Here is a 19,748-nt window from a genome sequence, read left to right on the forward strand (position 1 = left end):
CAACTAAGCAAATATAGAAATATTGCAAAGATCGGGTCTCTGATGTGCACTAAAATAAAAATCAGAAGTACTTTGAAGTTTCAATCATGGTTTAAATTATTGTCCTCATTTGTCAGTCCACAAGTGAACAAGCTGTTAACGACTATACTATAAGAGCTATGCAGGGTAATGGGTGTGCCATATCACTGGAGAACTCCCCCCACCCACTAGAGCATAGTTTGCCAGACAATCACAAAGGAGCATTGAGGGCAGCAGCAGTAAAGATAATCGTCCAGACTGCCTTGTTGCAATCCCAGAAGTAGTGTGGCTCTCAAACAAAGTAGGAGATTATCATCTAAATGCACAATACAAGAGTCTGTTTGCATCACTGAAACATTCCCATACCCATGTAAATCTTTGATGTCTACTTTCTGCAGAGCAGAGTAAATTCCATGATAATTATAGACACTTACCCAAGTTAATAAAATCATGTAAATTAGCTACATATTCATTGGCCCAAAATGTTAACTATTTTTTCTCTTCAAAGACTATCTTGTCTGCTGAGTTTTGCAGATCTTAAAATAGTATTTTCCAACTTTCTCCCCCCCTTACTCCCATCAGTCTGAAGAAGTCTCCCAATCCGAAATATCATCCGTTCATTCCCTCCACAACCACTGTCAAACCCATTGAGTTAAGGACCTGTCCCACTTTCACAACCTAATTCACAACCTTTTTAACTCGTGGACATTTTTCATCAGGATAGAAAAATGCCCCGACCTACTTGATGCCACGAGTACCTACGACTAGCATTATGACCTACCTACGACCTCCTACGACCTCGTAATGACCATGCTGCGACTATGAGTCAAGGACAAACTCGGCAGAGGTCGTGAATTAGGTTGTGAAAGTGGGACAGGCCCTTTACTCCAGCACTATGTTTGTTTAATTTAATTCTAGTCTGTTGTCATAATGTAGCGATGTTACAATACTTACCTTCAGCGGCGCTGCAGTTCTGCCACTGGCCGTTTGCGCAACTTTGGCGCCTTGAGGGGGGGGGGATTAAAATGCCATTTTGTAATGCCTATTGGAGGCGGACTGCCTCGGGCTGCTAGCTGCTGAAGAATAATCGATCCGCCTCCCATTCGCGCTGTATATATTTTTAAAATCGCTGGACAATTTAATATTTGGATTAAAATAAAAAGCGACTTCGAACGTCCTCAAAGCCTACAACGCGACGGATCGCAAGAACAGGACGCAACAAAGTGTAAATCATGTATTTTACATATAATCCTACTTCTTGGGATGGCTTTAATTTAATTTTACGTTGCAAAAATGGGATTTGGGCCCCATACGAACCGGCAGTGTTTTTCCTGCCGATATAGGGTTCAAATTCACCACAAATGCAACATTCCAATCGATCGCGTTCCAGAAGCATGATTAAAATGCCCTTTTTTTTGGAGATAAGCCATCTAAATTGTCTCTATTTTGTGTTATTCTCTCTCTCCATGATCATTATTTTTAAACTAAACTAGACCAAGTGGAGACCCGTTGGGTCTGTTTCCCCAACGACGTTTGCGGGGGGGGGGGGGGGGGGGGGGGGGGGGGGGGGGGGGACTGCGGCATCACACTCACACTAACCACCCCCTCAAACACACAGGTGGGAGGAGGGGGGGGTGAGAAGAGGGGAGGGAGGGGAGGGAGGGGAGAGGAAACGGGACAGATTTGGGAGGGAAAGGAGAGCGGGGGTAGGGGGTGAGAGGGGGATGGGGAGAGAGATGTGGGGGAGGGGGGGATGGGGAGGGAGAGAGGAGGGAGGGAGGGGGGGGAGAGGGGTGGGGGGAGAGAGGGGAAAGAGTGGGGAGGGGGAGAGTGGAGGGGGAAGGGGGGAGAGAAGTGGAAGAGTGGGGAGGGAGGGGTAGGGGGAGTGGTGGAAGAGGGACAGAGGGGTAGTGGGAAGGGGGGGGAGAATGGGGTGGGGTAGAGAGTGAAGGGGGGGGGGGGGGGAGAGAGGGATGGGGTGGTAGAGGGAGAGGGGTGAGGAGAGGGAAACATAAGATTCTATAAGATCCCCCCTCAATCTTGTAAATTCTAGCGAGTACAAACCGAGTCTATCCAGTCTTTCTTCATATGAAAGTCCTGACATCCCAGGAATCAGTCTGGTTAACCTTCTCTGTACTCCCTCTATGGCAAGAATGTCTTTGGGCATTGGGCATTGTGACATCACACGATGGAACGTTCACCAGGGGCTGGGGTCTGGTGCAAAGGCATATGTAAATGATCCATTCCGATTGGACAACTGCGAGCATTGGGCATTGTGACATCACACGATGGAACGAATCAAAAGGCAGAAAGGCAGCCGGACGGACGCCGGATGGCAGGCAGCAGCCACACAGTTTTAAATATAGATAGATATTCACAACAGTTTGAGTTACCTGTATTGTGCAAAAAACAATAATTTGATTATATTTTGGGTGGATGTATCTAGATTCATTTATGGGAATTAAACATTAAATTAATTCCATCTGGGATATACATTCATGACAGTGAGATTTAAAAATTGTGTTTTATTGTGAATTCTTATGTGAATGGGATTAGTTTATTATTTGGATACTTAGGCTATTTAAAACAAAAATCCTTTTCTTAAGAAATGGAATCTACAGGACATTGTTAATGGGAAGGTAGTGGGCAGAAAGGCATGTCATGTGTGGTTTGAAGAGCAAAAACTTGTAGTTTACAATGCCAAAATTGAAAAGTTGAGGAAAAACAAGGTGTACAGTTGCTTATTGGTTACAATCTGAGGAGTATGATGATGCTAATGATTATGATATGCCAATGTACCAGCAAGCAACTGATCTTCTCCATAAAGACTTGGTCTATTGCTAGACATTGTAATTTATTTACCTATCTGTTACGGACTTACAGCATATTATACAATAATATTAAAGTTCTGATCTTGAGAATATCACATTTTTGAATTTTCAAGGCAGTCTGGGTGTTTATTACTATTTCCGTCACAATGATCAATTTTGTAATTAGCTACAATTAGGTAATTAACTAATTACATGCTTTAATTTCAGGTCATCCAAGTAAGATGTTTTACATTTGTTTCAGAATGCTTCAATCTATAATAACTGAAAATTTCATTCAGTTCTCTTAATTTTTAAGAAAGTTATGGTCTTTTGACTGTCCTTGATCACAGCTTTTGTGTTAAGTCAATGGAAAAGCAATAGGGAACAAGATGTAATTTCCGAGTATGAAAATGGCCATAACCTTTTTAATACTGAAGCGAATTAGGTGTCAAATTAAACTTATTTTTATGCTTTATATGATGAGATAAATTGCAGACTTGATTTTTAAAATCTCAACATTTTGTAACATTGCTACATAATGGTTGCTCATTCATTCATGTTACCGCAAATTAAGTAAGATTGTGAATCCCAATTTTATTTTTTTGTTGTTTATCAATTTACTGCCATCAGAGTTGCATCGATTCAATAATTTAATAATATATTAAATTATTAGTCCAGCATGGTCCCCTGTGTACATGCGGGAATATAGAGAAGCTCTGATACTGTACAAAAAATAATAATATTACTGCCAGGAGATGCAGGGAAGTACAGAGGAATTAATCAAACATATTGTTTGACAATAGATGAATGATTTCTCTTTCTGTTCGTTTCAAGGAGCTTATGCAATTTTCCCAAGCATTAAACTTTAAATTGTCCTTTAAATGAACATTAAAAATGCAATGTGCAGGAGACCAGAGCTAGATTGTCCAGAAGGTGCTCCTGAAGCTTTCACACACAACTGAAACACTCCCAATCTAATTTTCCTTTCTGTACGTGCGCATAATAACGGGCAATGTCAGAAGTCCTGACTTCTAGGCATCAGCCGAGTGTAATGGTCATACATGCACCTTTTAAGATGATGCTCACAGACTACTGGAAATTGTTGGGCAGCTTGAAGAGTAGATGGTGCTTATGGCAAAAAGTATTCAACAGCTCAAGATAATGCACTGGAATCTCTGACTGATCTAGTGGAAACCAGAAACATTATTGAGATGATGGTACCAGGGAATTCAATTGCAGAAATGATACCCCAAGGGTCAGTAGATAAAGAGCATCATGCTCACTCACACATTTCCCATGCCTGAATAAGCATTTATTTCTATTGGCAGCAACAGCATTGATTCATTAAACTGATTCCTGAGATGAGATGTTTAAGCAATGAGGAAATTCTGGGAGAGATCAGCTTTAAATAACTTGTCAGAATAATGAGAAGTGATCTCATTGAAATATGCAAGTTCCGGGAGAAAGGATAGATGCAAATTGTCCAAAACATGTAGACGTAGTTTCATGATAAGGGTGGAACCATTTAAGACAATGTAGGAGAATATTATTTTTATTGAGAAGGTTATATCTTTTTGATGGGTCAGACATCAGTTGCTTTCAAAGCTCACATTGATAGCTGATTTTATCTGCTAAGTTGTGGATGACACATAGCTGGCTGGCAGTGTGAGCTGCGAGGAGGATGCTATGAGGCTGCAGGGTGACTTGGATAGGTTGTGTGAGTGGGCAGATGCATGGCAGAAACATAGAAACATAGACATAGAAAATAGGTGCAGGAGTAGGCCATTCGGCCCTTCGAGCCTGCACCACCATTCAATATGATCATGGCTGATCATCCAACTCAGTATCCTGTACCTGCCTTCTCTCCATACCCCCTGATCTCTTTAGCCACAAGGGCCACATCTAACTCCCTCTTAAATATAGCCAATGAACTGGCCTCAACTACCATCTGTGGCAGAGAATTCCACAGATTCACCACTCTCTGTGTGAATAGTCTTTCTGCTGACTAGATGGCACGCAACAAAGCCTTTTCACTGTACCTCGGTACACGTGACAATAAATGAAACTAAACTAAAGTTCTGAAGAATTGGCTTAGGTTTATGCAGCCCAGTGCACTGTTGAATGGATTTCAACAGTGCACTGTTGCAGTGCAGTATAATGTAGATAAATGTGAGGTTATCCACTTTGGTGGCAAGAACAGGAAGACAGATTATTATCTGAATGGTGTCAGATTAGGAAAATGGGAATTGCAACGAGACCTGGGTGTGCTTGTACATCAGTCACATAAAGTAAGCATGCAGGTACACAAGGCAGTGAAGAAAGCTAATGGCATTTTGGCCTTCATTGCGAGAGGAATTGATTATAGGAGCCAGGAGGTCCTACTGCAGATGTACAGGGCCCTGGTGAGACCACACCTGGAGTATTGTGTGCAATTTTGCTCTCCTAATTTGAGGAAGAATATTATTGCTATTGAGGGAGTGCAGTGTTGGTTCACCAGATTAATTCCCAGGATGGCGGGACTGACATATGATGAAAGAATGGAGCAAATGGGCTTGTATTCGCTGGAATTTAGAAAGATGAGAGGGGATCTTATAGAAACATAAAATTCTCAAAGGATTGGACAGGCTTGATGCAGGAAAAATGTTTACCGATGTTGGGGAGTCCTGAAAAAGCGGTCAGTTTAAGAATAAGGGGAAGGCCATTAAGAACTGAGATGAAGAAAAGCTTTTTCACCCAGACAGTTGTGAATCTGTGAATTTCCCTGCCACAGAAGGCAGTGGAGGCCAATTCACTGGATGTTTTCAAGAGAGTTAAGGGCCTGTCCCACTTACGCACCTGTCATAGGTCACCGAAATGTTCAACATGTTGAAATTTCAGCGGCGACCAGAAAGACGCTACGACTCTTCGGAGACCTCTCACGACCGTACAGGCTTCCCCCTGGCGACATTCGCGGGTGACCTCTCACGACCATAGGAAACCTCTCATGACCACATGGCCATGAGAGGTTTAATAACAGTTATGTGGCCAGCCTGGCCATATCCTATTGCATGACGAGCTCCAGGATTTTATGAGTAGCAGACAGACAATGGCAATTTATTTGAATGTCATGAGGGACATTTGATCAGAACCTGGCCATTGTCAGCCAAACGGGCAGCACGGTGATAAATGTTGGATATTATTTCATATCTGAAAACTGGAAGGAACTAGCTGCATGCTAGAAAGGAATGACTATGATTAGGCTCATCTTTTATGTTAATGCTCTTTCTTATGTTTCTTCTTACTGATATTGCACGGTGAGCTAGAGCACAACCCTCTTTATGGTCAGAATCAGCAAGACACAGCAGATATCTATGAAGTCAGAGTCTTCCCGGAGTGTAATGAAGATCTGTCTGAGGATCCTGGTAGTTGCCCGCAAAAGGTTGTGTACCTATTGGCCCCATGGCTTGGTTACAGTGCAGATCAGCATTTCCACTGCCATAACTGGAATGAATGTTCTAATACGACAGCATTCATTTCTCAGAACTGATCTGTCTATCCAGCACAGCATCATTCATATGGCAAGCAGAGACTGCTGCATAATTCATGGATGCTTCCAGTATATACATCATTATCCATAGAGAAATTTAGACAGCGGTCACACAGGAACTGCATTTTCAAAGATTAACAACATTTTAGTTGCTGAACAGCTTGGGTTTAAGCATATGCAAGCTTTGGGAGGCCTACTGTCTGAATAAATCCTCTTGCCTTCCCAGCCTGCTGCCCTTTACCAGGAGAAAGATCAATTCCTGTCTCAATCACATTGTGAATGCAATGGTGTAATGTAGCAGTGGTGAAGCAAGATACTATCCACTGCCTAGAACAAAATGGAGGCCAAATAGTTCTGGGGCACTGTGACCTTCTTCCTAACTGCAGTTCAGGCATCGATGCGTAGCTGGGTCCCTGCCTGCAGCATGCAACAGCGATCTCAGCGACAACTTCTTTTTGAAAATCTTAACCTCCAGATGTATTGTTCATTGGATTTGTGGAGTGAGGAGCATTGTTCCTAGGGGCCTCTTGGCTCAGCTATTTTCCCTGTTCTCCCCTTACTCCTCAACTTCTGCCATTTGGCCAGCTGCCTCAGGGCCCTCTCTTCACATATTCCTGGTTGTGGCCCACTGGGACCGCTTTTAAAGCAACTTTCCTGCTCAAAGATTTGGTGATGAGAATAAAACATTGTGAACTGGCAGCCCCAAAGTTCAGCCCACGCAGCACAACAAGCTAATCCTCAATTCAATTCAATGTCAATTAAGTGACAATCACTTTAAGCATAGGTGCCAGGTCTCTTCCTTTTGGTGTACGTCAAATGGCAAAATAGAACCCAATGTAGTGGGACATGAATCAAAGGATTATTGCCTATGGATTGGCCTCATTGCAGCCTACTGAACATACAAATTGCAAGATTTTTTATGTTACATTTCGAAGTGTGCTAACATTATTATGAACAGTGGTCAAAATGCACACAAATAGGTACCACAGCAAAGATGTTGGACTGCATAATCAGACATCTAGCTCATAAATCCCAAAGGAAAAAGAGAGTCTTTGATGAAATTTGGAACAACAGCACATATGGCAAAAAGTTCATACTCCCACTTTGTTCTCATCTGAACCAGCTGTGTTTGAAACTTTGATGATGGTTGAATGCAAATATGGGACAGCTACAACCTTAGCGCAGCAGTAGAGTTGCTGCCTTACAGTGCCAGGGACCTGGGTTCGATTCTTATAACGAGTACGGAGTTTGTTGGTTCTCCCTGTGACCGCATGGATTTTCTCTGGGTATTCCAGTTTCCTCCCACACTCCAAAGACATACACGTTTGTACGTTAAAAAGCTTCAGTAAAATTGTTATATTGTCCCTAGTGTGCAGGATAGTGTTAGTGTATGGGGGATTCGCTGATCAGTGCAGATTTGGTGGGCCAAAGGGCCTGTTTCCGTGCTGCATCTCTGAAGCCTAAACTTGTAAATAACTTATTTGATGAAATCAAACTGTTGGGACAAGATTTTGGAGAGAGATTCACTTAAATTAGGAGCCTCAAGAATTGAGGTTCCAACCAGCATCTTCTCCTCCCACCCATCTCCTGCCAACTTAACCCCAGCCACCAAAATATCATTCTAACCCCACCATCTCCAATCCCTTCACTCTATCCTGTTGGAATTGAGGTCCAAGTGGTCAAACGAATGAATGAATGAATGAATGAATGAATAGGTTTATTGGCCAAGTATGTACACATACAAGGAATTTGCCTTGGTGCTCCGCTCGCAAGTAACAACACGACATACAGTAACAATAAAGAATGACATATAAAATATTAAACATTAATAATAAAACATTACAGTTTAAACATGCGAATGAAATAAAATACCAGAGAAAAATTAGGCTGCAGAGCTTTGGTTATTGGGTAGAGCTACTACTCGTGGATAAAAGCTGTTTTTATGTCTGGCTGAGGAGGATTTGACAGTCCGGAGTCGCCTTCAAGGGGGAAGTGCTTCAAAAGCTTTGTGGCCAGGGTGAGAGGGGTCAGAGATGATCTTACCCACTCGCTTCCTGGCCCTTGCAGTGTACAGTTCGGAAGGATGCAGCCAACATTCTTCTCAGCTGATATGACGATTCGCTGCAGCCTCTGGATGTCACGCTTGGTGGCTGAGCCAAACCAGACCATAATGGAGAAGGTGAGGACAGACTCTATGATAGCAGTATAGAATTGGACCATCATTGCCTGTGGCAAATTGTGTTTCCTCAGCTGCCACAGGAAGTACAAGAAGTACAAAAACATTGTGTTATTTACACTAGTTGCTGAGCAGTGATGAGCGGACAGAAATAATAAATGACCATTGTGAGAACTAAGGGAAAGTTTGGGAGCACTTTCATTCAGAACTTTGCGCCCACTATTATAACCCATGAGAGAAGCAAAATTCATGATTTTAAAAATGTAAACAAATATTTTAAAAGAAGGGACCTAAAAGGATGTGGGAAAAGAGTAGAATGGGACTGATACTTCAAAAAGATAGCATAACAATGAGGACATTACTGTAAATAAAGGGAGAGCAACTGGTTATTTCCGTTTCATCTACAGACGCCTGCTGTTCTGGTTTCATTACAAATAAGTAACTATATTGATGTAAAATAGCATGGCATTTGATACAATAAAAGGTGCAGTGTTAATGTATGGTTGCAATATGTGAAGCTAAGTCATTGACTTTTAATGGGGGGGGGGGGGGGGGGGGGGAGAGGAAGAAGAGAGATGAGAGGGAGGGAGGGAGGTGTTTGTAGAAGTTACCTAAAATGACAGAATTCAACGTCCGTATTGTTGTGTTGTAAGCTACCCAAGTGAAATATGATGTGTTGTTCCTCAAATTTGCATATGGCCTCACTCTGGCAATGTAGGAGACCCAGGCAGAAATTTCCCAACGCACAGGAAATCCAGCAATTGAGGTGAGATAGGATTAATTTGTTAAATCAGTTAAGGGTCTGGAATAGTCCAGAGAGGAGCCAGCATCATTTCTTCCATAAGAACCGCATCATTTCTCCCATATTAATCAGCTTCCTTGTCCACATGTAAAACGCAAACTGCTGTAAGAACTCAGCATATTCATAGTCATGCAGCATGGAAACAGGCTCCTGCCCAACATTTAGATGGACTACGGACTGACGTATATTACAATCTACTCACCCCTACAGTTATCTGGACTACATTTCCTCCCACCCTGCTTCTTGCAAAGACTCTATCCCCAATTCCCAATTCCTCCATTTCTCCCGCAACTGCTCCCAATATTACGGGTTCCATACTAGGGCATTCAATATGTCCTCTTTCTGTGGGGAATAGGAGTTCCCCCCTTCTTTCATAGACGAGGCCCTCACACGGGTCTCCATTGATATCCCGCACTCTTGCTCCACCTCCCCCTAGTCACAACAGGAACAGAGCCCCTAATCCTCACCTTTCACTCCATCAGCCATTGCATACAACACATCAAACTGCAACATTTTCACCACCTCCAATGGGATCCCACCACTAGCCACATCTATTCATCTTCACCCCTTTTCTGCCATCCACAGAGACTATTCCCTCCGCAACTCCCTGGTTCACTCATCCCTTCCCATCCAAACCACCCCCTCCCCAGGGACTTTTCCCAGCGATCGCAGGAGATGCAACACCTGTCCTTATACCTCTTCCCACAGATTCATCCAGGGACCCCGACAATCCTTTCAGGTAGTTTACTTGTATTTCCACCAACATCATCTACAGTATTGGCTCCTATATGTCGGCAAGACCAAGCATAGACTCAGTGATCATATCACTTAGTTACAACTCAGTCCGCCTTGGCGTACGCCTTTTCTCGGTTGCCAAACATTTTTAACTCCCCTTCCCATTCCCATATAGGCCTTTCTGTGCTGGGCCTCCTCCACTGTCAGAGTGAGGCCACATGCAAATTGGAGGAAGAGCACCTCGTATTTCACTTGGGCAATGGGATGAATGTTGAATTCTCCAATTTCAAGTACCTCGTGCATTTCTTTCCCCCCTCCATCTTTGTGTCTGTGGAATTCTCTGTCTCAGAGGGCGGTGGAGGCAGGCTCTCTGGATGCTTTCAAGAGAGAGCTAGATAGGGCTCTTGAAAATAGCGGAGTCAGGGGATATGGGGAGAAGGCAGGAATGGGGTACTGATTGGGGATGATCAGCCATGATCACATTGAACGGCGGTTCTGGCTCAAAGGGCCGAATGGCCTACTCCTGCACCTATTGTCTATTGCCTATTGTCTCTCTCCCCCCCGTCACCCACCCTAGACGTCCTACGAGTTGCACTGTTTGCATCCAGTATACCTGTCTATGGCACATTTTTCGTCAGTCAACAATGGCCCATTATGGATTCCACCCTTCCTGAGGTCATCTGTTGCTGGCCTTGTTTTGTTCTGGTCTTCCCTACCTATCTGTCTAAAGAAGGGCTCTGATCCGAAACATCTTCCTCTTCTCCGGGGAAGCTTCCTGACCACTGAGTAACTCCAGCATTTTGTATTTATGGTTACAGTGGTCATGGGAGATTTCAATCTGCAGGTTGACTTGGAAAATCAGGTTAGTACTGGAACCCAAGAGAGGGTTCATTCCAAAGAGGATGTAAGATTCTAGGGGAAGAATAAGGCGACTGTGGCTGACAAGGGAAGTCAAGGACAGCATATAACTAAAAGAGAAGGCATATAATATTGCAAAGATTAGTGGGAAGCCAGAGGACTGGGGAGCTGGTTGGACTGCACCCCAGGGTTCTGAAAGAAGTGGCTTTAGAGATTGTGGAGGCATTAATGGTGATATTTCAAGAAACGCTAGTCAGGAGAGGTTTCAGATGATTGGAAATTTGCCAATATTACCCCGCTGTACAAGAAGGAAACAAAGCAGAATAATGGTAACTGTAGGCCGGTTAGTCTGACTTCACTGGTTGGTAAGGTTTTTAGAGTCCATTATAAAGGATGAAGTTGCAGAGTACTCAGAAGTTCATGATAAAATAGGCTGAAGTCAGCTTCATTTTGTGAAGGGGAGATCTTGCCTGATGAATTTGCTGGAATTCTTCGAAAAGGTAAATAGCAGGACAAAGGAGAGTAAGTGGATGTTTGTTTACCTAGATTTTCAGAAAGTCTTTGATAAGGTACCACACCTGAGGCTGTTAAGGAAGATGAGAGCCCACGGTATCAAAGTGCAGATACTTGCACAGAGAGCAGGTTGGCTGGATGGCAGAAGGCAACAAAGAGGCAACAAGGGGGGCTTTTTCTGGTTGGCTGCTGGTGACTAACTGAGTTCCACAGGGGTTGGTGCTGGGACCGGTACTCTTCATGTTGTTTATTAATGATGTGGATGAAGGGATTGAAGTTCAAGTTCAAGTGAGTTTATTGTCATGTGCCCCTGATAGGACAATGAAATTCTTGCTTTGCTTCAGCACACAGAACATAGTAGGCATTTACTACAAAACAGCTCAGTGAAGGCTTTGTGGCCAGGTTTGCAGATGACACAAAAATAGGTGGAGGGGCAGGTAGTGTAGAGAAATCAGAGACTCTGCAGAAGAACTTGGACTGGTTGGGAGAGTGGACAGAAAAGTGGCAGATGGAATATAGTATAGCAAAGTGTGAAAAGACGTTCCTTTAGGAAGGAAGAATTTCTTCTGTGGAGGCCGTCAATGGATATTTTTAAGGCAGAGATAGATAGATTGATTAGTACGGATGTCGGGGTTATGGGGAGAAGGCAGGAGAATGGGGTTAGGAGAGACAGATAGACTTGATGGGCCAAGTGTTCTAATGCTGCTGCTATCACATGACCTTACCACCTATCTTCGGTAGAAACCAGCATATGCTGAATTTTGTGTCTATCTTCAGTTTAAACCAGCATCTGCAGTTCCTTTCTACACATTTCATATACAGTTCCTTCCTACAATAAATTATGTGGATATTCATAAAGTATTAACAATGCAGAATTATAGACAATATCAGTGGAAGGAATAGAAGAAGCAACCTAATACGTAACTTCATGTCCACATCATCATTACAATTCTGAGCAAAATTAGATGCCTATCCTCTATGTATTATGTAAGGCTCCAGCAGTAGGAGACTCTCTGGCAAATACTTCATCTATATGACACGTTCTTGACAAATTCAACAAAATGAAAACCAGAACACCCAAAACATGCAGAACACAGATGGAAATTGGAACCAAAACGGAATTGAAAAAAAGACCACTCAACTTCCATTCAAGCCAGGAACTGTAATAGATTGGCGAAGAGTCAATTGCAATGTACTATTTATTTTCATCTTAAACTTTTATATTTCCAATCCTTTAATTATGCTAAGCATTTTGAAATGTGAGTTTGCAGCATGAGAAATAAACTTACATCAGAAAATTAACATATCCATTACCAGCTCTTTTTCAGAGCTCTACCCCTGAGTTTTATTTAACATATAAAAGGAGAAAATCTGAGAAAACAATAGTTACCAATGCATTTAAATTCTTTCTATTAAATCACAAGCAATCCTGTGGAATGTAGCTTGAGCTGGAGCCAGGGCACGAATAAGAATGGGAAATCAAGCAGCTTTTATTTGTTTTATTGCCATGATTACCTTTCTTTCTCCCCTCGTCATGAGACGTGCTTGCACTAACAGGAAATGTTCAAGATCAACTTCCACTATTGCTCAGCAATAAGCAATGGCAAGAGTGCAAAATTATACCCAGCCATTAATCTAATCTGTCTCGCGTTAAATGAGGCAAATCCAAATTTAAGAAACTGTTACTGCTTGACTTTTGTGTCAGACAGTGAAATAGTTCAATACACCACATAATTCCCATACTTGTATTGTTTTTAAGGTACTTAACGCATGTTGGTGCACAAAATAATCCTATTGGAGGTGGGGAGGAAGAGGGCGGTGGATGACCATAAAGTAAATCAACAATGAATTCAACAAGGAATTCAGGATAAAGTTTTCAACCAAGGATAGTTTCAATGTGCAACAGGGTAAAACATAGAGTGGGAAAAGCTTGCAGCTTGGAGGCAAGCTGGTTGGAGAAACAGAAGCTTTGCTATACAGCTTCAGATGAAGAGGAATGAGAGGACTTTCAATGGAAACATGGATCAACTGGAGCCAATTATCATTTTCTTCCCTGTTCGTTCTATGTAATTCTAAATATTCCAGATCAAGCAACGCTTTAAAATTAAACAATTCTTTACCTTTATGGAACAGGTTATGTAGACATTCGGCACTCTGATTTAACAAAGCCCAGATCTCATCTTCCTCCAATGGCCCTCCTCGAACCTCCAGGGCTTCAGCCAGTGACACATGCATTTTACCTGATAAAACAAAATTAATTATAAACTACAGTGTTTGTATTAATGTACCATGCAAAATTGAACCATACAGCTAAACATTAAATCCTTAAATTGTATCAAGAATTTTAATCTTAGACAATTGTGCTAATCTAAATAATTGCTAGCATGGAAACATTAGGACAAAGGATTCCCTTCAAACCACTCAAATCGGTATCCATAAAATGTTATATCAGATCAGATTCAGAGATTCATTTTAATTGTCATTGTCAGTGTACAGTACAGAGACAACGAAATGCATTTAGCATCTCCCTTGAAGAGCGACATAGCAAACGATTTGAATAAAAAATAAAATAATAAGTGTCCGGGGGGGGGGGGGGGGGGGGGGGGGGGGGGGGGGGGGGGGGGGGGGGGTGATTGGCAGTCACCGAGGTAATCAGGAGTTCAAAGATACAGTATATTCTTTCCATAAACCAACAGATCTTCCTACAGATAATAACTGTAACTCTATTAACAATGTGAAATTTAAATTAAAACTTCCGCTTCGTATATCGTAAAACTTCAATAAACTGCCATCTGATCATTCAAAAATCCTAATGGTTCAGCTCCATTCCGACTCACTAGAGCCCCAGTACCTTGGCTCCCTTCAATTTTAACAGGTTCAGTGGAAAATGTAACGTATAATACCATGTAACATCAAAAAAATGTGAATTAAATAAATGGTTTTAATAGGAACTAGACTAAGTGCAGGCCCGTTGGGTCTGCTTCCCGAATGCGATATTCCATCACTCACCCGTTCCCCCAACGCAATCCCCCAACGCAGTTGGGGGGTATGTGTGTGTGGTGGAATATTGCCTTGGAAAGGGTGAGTTCCGTTCACCCGTTCCAAGGCAATATTCCACCACTCACACATACCTCCCAACTGCGCAGATGCGGCTCATTTCCCCCCATCCCTCAGTCACCCTCCCTCCACAGCTCCTCTTGTCTCCCTACCCCCTCCTAATCCCTCTATCCCCCACTCCTCACCTCCAGCGACCCCCCCCCCCCCACTATCCCTCCTGACCTCCTTCACTTCCCTCCTCTCCCTCTATTCCATACTCCCTACCTCCCCCCTCCTCTCCTCCCCTCCCTCAATCCCCCCTCTCCCTCCTCACCTCCCCCACTCTCCCTATCCCCTTCTCTCCCTCATCCCCCCCACTCTCCCTCCTCACCTCCCCCAGGATCCTTTCCCTCTCATCCTCCCCTCCCCCAATCCCTCCCTCACCTCTCCCTCCCTCTCCTTTCCCCTACCCTCAGTCACTCCCTCCCTCCCTCCACAAAAAGCAGCATTTGCAGTTTCTTCTTCCACAGGTCAGTTATTGTTAGCCGTGGTTTAGATCCCGTTGACTTGATGATTGGACCAGTTTGTATCGTGCGTGTGTGAGAGTTACGCAAACTCCGCGCAAACTGCTTGGCTACCCTGTAACGTGACTCTCCCACCCTCCTCCCTCTGCCCACTCCGGCTCAGCCGCCACTCAGCCCGTACCCGGACCGTCCCCTGCTGCCACTCGGCCCGTCCCCACACTGCCCACCCGCCTACCTGCCTGCCTGCTCGCTGCTGCCGCCGGGCCAGGCCATGCCGCAGATGGGGATGGAGTCGGCGTTCGTCACGGTGAGCACCGCGAGTTTCGACGAGCTGGTGGAGAAGATCTCCTCCGAGAGGGCTGTGAGGGTGAGTTACCGCGGCAGTGGAGGAGGAGATGGACGGTCGCAGCCATTCACCTGGGGGGACGGGTAGACGGGACCGCCATCGCCGCAGAAGGCAGGCAGGGGAGAGGGTGAGAGGGGAGACGGGACCAGGGCCTCCACTGACACCCCCCCCCACGCAGCCGCCGCCGGTGGTGGGGGAGACGGTAGGCAAGTTACTGTGAATGGTGAAAGGAGTTTGTGAGTGAGGCGGGAGAGACCAAGGTGCAGGAAGGGGCATTGCCGTCCCGGCCATGGCATTGACTGACAGGAGAGACCAATCTGCGCATGCACGGTTTTTAAGATTTTTAAACCATGATAACCTTTAAAATATACCATTGATCGGAACAAAGCTTGTTGCACGCAGCACAGGAGAATGGTGAGTAAGGTGGTGAAAAATCATAACGCTATCGTGTACCGTTTTTAGCAAATAGAAAAACCACGCAATCCGGAAGAGCACAAGAGCAGAGTTTTAGTTAAGTAAAGATAGATGATATACAGCAGTCGGTGATAAATTCACCCGTTTGGCACCAAAATCCCAAGCATGATTATGGAACATTGAATTATGTGCAATTGGGAAATCGCATTCACTGTTACTCCAAATAAACACAGAAAAATTTGTAAACATTCATGGGTGGCTCTGCCATTATAATGGTTTTTTGTGTGACTCAGTACTGAAATTAGCAACGCACATTTTCTGTAATGGGCATGAAGGTCAGGTCAGCTACTGCAAATCATTTTCATTTTCCCCAAATTTGATAAATTTTCTTCAGTTAGTTGAATAAATAGATAGGCACATAAATATAACAATATAATTGTTATATTCAAAAAGCTGACTGAAAATCCCTTCACATCTGTGGAAAGAGGAAGAGTGAACATATCAGTTCCAGGATCAATTGTTAGATCTCTGGAGAAGAGAATATAATTTTTTTTTTTTGCTGGCAGGGAAGATAGGGGAGGATGAATGGAACAAAGAATATCTCAGACACTTCATGTAGCAAGATTATTTGTATATAGAAGGAACTGTAGAGGCTGGTCAACCAAAAAAAACAAAGTGCTGGAGTAACACAACGGGTCAGGCCTCATCTCTGGAGAACATGGATGGATAACTTTTCGGATTGGGACCTTTTAGATTGATCGTGGGGGAGGGGGAGAAAGCTGGAAGAAGGGAGGAGCAGAACAACGCTTAATGATTATTGGTGGATACAGGCGAGAGGGGGTTTTGATAGACAGATGGTTGAACAAAGGCCAGAGATGAACACAGGGCACAGAAGGAGAACTGTTGCAAGAAGCAGGACTGTAGGTACATGAAATTCTGGTTGGCCCCAAACTGGGAGGCCTGGAAATGGAATTTTAAGCCACATGGCACAAGATGGTGGCACCGTGAAGTGCTGAGGAAACACGTATGGTTGTGGTAGCAAATCCGGGTCAGAATAAGGTCGTAGGGCAGTAGAGCATCAGAAATCACAGAGAGGGAGGGAGCAGTGAGAGAGGGCGGGAGCAGTGAGAGAAGACCTCACAAAAGATTTGTCAGAGAAGAGAAGAACTTTTCCAAAATATGCATATCATGAGGAGATTTAGCAGTATAGTAAAATTGAGACACAGGAACTGCAACTGCTGGTTTACAAAAAAAGACAAATTTGCTTTGCTAATAGCAAGTACTAGACTAAGTGGACCCGTTGGGTCCCAGTCACATGGGAGTCCGGGTCCCCCAATGCAACCCATTCCTCAATGAAATTTTCCACCACTCACCTGTTCCCCCAATGCAATGGCGGGAACGTTCTGCAGCCGGAGGACGGGGATGGCTTCAGGCGGGACATGTCTGGCAGCGAGGGGAGGGGGACGGCTTCAGGTGGGGCCTGTCGGGGTGTGGGGGGGGGGAGGGGGTGCGTGTGGGTGAGGGGGGATGTGTGGGGGATGGGGGGTGTGTGGGGGATGGGAAGTCTGGAGGAGGGGGGTATGAGGGGGAGGGATTGTGGGGGCCGGGCCTGTAGGGGAGGGTGGGTGTAGGGGAGGGGGGTGTAGGGGAGGTGGGGTGTAGGGGAAGGGGTTTTGGGATGGGGGTGTGGGCTCAACGGTTCCAGGCGTCGGCTCCGACCGCACTCCTGGCTCCAGGACCCAGCTCCGGACTCACTCAGCTGCTCCCGTCCCCAGCACCTGTCGTACTCACAGCCCCCGCCCACGAACACAGCCCGCCCCTGCCTGTGGAACACAGCCCACTTTCTGCTGCTTCAGCCTTATACTGGGCAGCTTGTGGACGTGCGGCTTGTGGACGGGCAGCTTCTGGACGTGCTCATGGACTCAGCCCCGCCTCCGGGGCTTTATGCTCCAGCGGGTGCCGGAAGGGGGCGTTACCTTCATGGTGACTGATAGGCGAGAAGACCAATCTGCTAATCTCATGATTTTTTAAACCTTCATAACCTTTGTAATCTTCCACCGATCGGAACAAAACTTGGAGCAGAGGAGAACGGTGGTTAAGGTGGTGAAAAAATCCTAGCGATATAGGGTACCATTTTTGCGCAAATTTAAAAACAATGCAGATTGGAAGTGGTCAAGATGAGAATTTTAGGAATAGTATAGATTTATCCTGCAAACGAGTTACTGTTTCTTCTGAAAAGACTGTTTGGGTCCCTGGGAAGTGAAAAGGTGAATGGACATGTGTTGCATCACCTACAGTTGCACCAGAAATTGTCATAAGAAGGGTGTGGTTAGTGGAGATGGAACATAGGAAAAAGGATCAGGAATAGGGCAACAACCTATTCAAGCCTGATTTACCATTTCAAATGATCATAGCAGATATGTGCTGACCACTTTCTTTCTGTGCCATTGCATTCTAACCCACTATTCCTGATCTATCAAATATTTATCCAACAACCACACGATAGGAAGGGATGGTGAAAGCAGAGTATGGGTTGGAACTTGGGGAAGAGATGGTGGGGTCAGAGAAAAGTGAAAGAGGAGAGGGTTGGAAGTAGTCTTGGAATCAAAGCGCCACTTAAGTATTTGATTCTCTATTGTTGAATCTTTCAGAAATGTTCTGTTCTTCCCAAGGGCTCTACTATCATAGTGGTTTGCTATATCACTCAGCATTGAAATAAGCAATACACACATGTTCTGTAATAGACATGGAGATGGGGCATGTCAGCTACCATTTTCATTTTTCCTAAATTTGATTTTCCCCCCCAAAATATGATTATTTGAACAAGTTGAATAGTTAGATAGGCACATAAATATAATTGGATTTTCAAAAGGCCGTTTGAAAATTCCTATGCAGAAGACTCATGACTAACGTCAGAGCAAGTTGGATCTTTGGAAAATATAGAAAAGACAGCTAGAAAGTGCAAATCAAGGGTTAAACATAAATACTCAGAATGGGAAATACTGGGAAGCATTCCACACCAACTGATGCTGGCACCACTTTTCAAAAATAATTAAAAAAAGATTCAGGCTAAAGAATTGGAAGACTAAATAAATAAAAGTAAAAGATGCTATCTTGGTGCAAAGGTCAAAGGTTCTTTATTAGTCACATACACCAATTGGTGTAGTGAAATGCGTATTGCCATTGCAACACATAAAAAAAAATACAACATAACAATAATAACAAAATTTAAACGGTCATTGCAGAGCTTCCCAAAGTTGACACGAAGGAATGAAGTTGGCAACTTGGTCCGTACGACAGGTAAACAAGAAACAGTGTGCTGCCAAATTGAAGATTGGCTTAGTTTCTTAGTTTTGATGACCAATTTATGTCCAAAAATATTTTTTTATTGATTTTAAAAGTCAGAAAATATATCGGAAACGGTTGTTGTGTTTTTGACACCACGATGCTTTTGATATTAAATTGGAAAATAAGAAAAAAATAAACTCGCCCAAAAATCACTACTACCACAGAATACCTTGTTGGGTTTTTGAAAAGCATTAGAGGTTTGAAGCCTCCATGATTTATCTTACGGAGGTACCGACCCCGATTATAGTTGTCGTGACAATGAACACCAAGCACAACTACCGTTACAGGATCTTTACTGTACTGCATTATCTTTATGTTACTGTATTTTTCTCCTGGTATTGATGAAGATATTTCCCTTGATAATTATCAAAATGTATATGAATGGGGCCACATGAAGTTTATTTATGAATTAGATATTCATGACTAAATATGGCAGCGTTTTGAATGTCACATTTTTGGTGTCCAAATTGGTGGTAAAACAATGAAGATTTGTCTGTCATGAAAAGTTTTTGACTCGATCTTGAAGTTATCTAAATTATATCTGCTATTTATAAGGTTTCACATGATGGGGAGATATTTGTTACGAACAGTGTATTGGTGTAAAAAATTGAATAATAATCTTGTTCCTCAAAATCTCTCCAG

The 19,748-nt window shown here is 43.6% G+C and overlaps 1 protein-coding gene across 3 annotated transcripts in view; it reads right to left on the reverse strand.

Moving 5' to 3' along the window:
- Positions 1-19,748, reverse strand: part of ptpn13 (protein tyrosine phosphatase non-receptor type 13) — a 236,941-nt gene that overhangs the window by 197,082 nt on the left and 20,111 nt on the right. For all 3 annotated transcript variants that reach the window (XM_055640029.1, XM_055640022.1, XM_055640017.1), the window contains exon 2: positions 13,559-13,678. In XM_055640029.1, coding sequence (XP_055496004.1) covers positions 13,559-13,673 — 115 coding nt within the window. In that variant the 5' untranslated portion in view covers positions 13,674-13,678. The remainder of the gene's footprint in view (positions 1-13,558; positions 13,679-19,748) is intronic.

This window comes from Leucoraja erinacea, chromosome 1 (assembly GCF_028641065.1).
Source record: "Leucoraja erinacea ecotype New England chromosome 1, Leri_hhj_1, whole genome shotgun sequence".
Lineage (NCBI taxonomy): Eukaryota > Metazoa > Chordata > Chondrichthyes > Rajiformes > Rajidae > Leucoraja > Leucoraja erinaceus.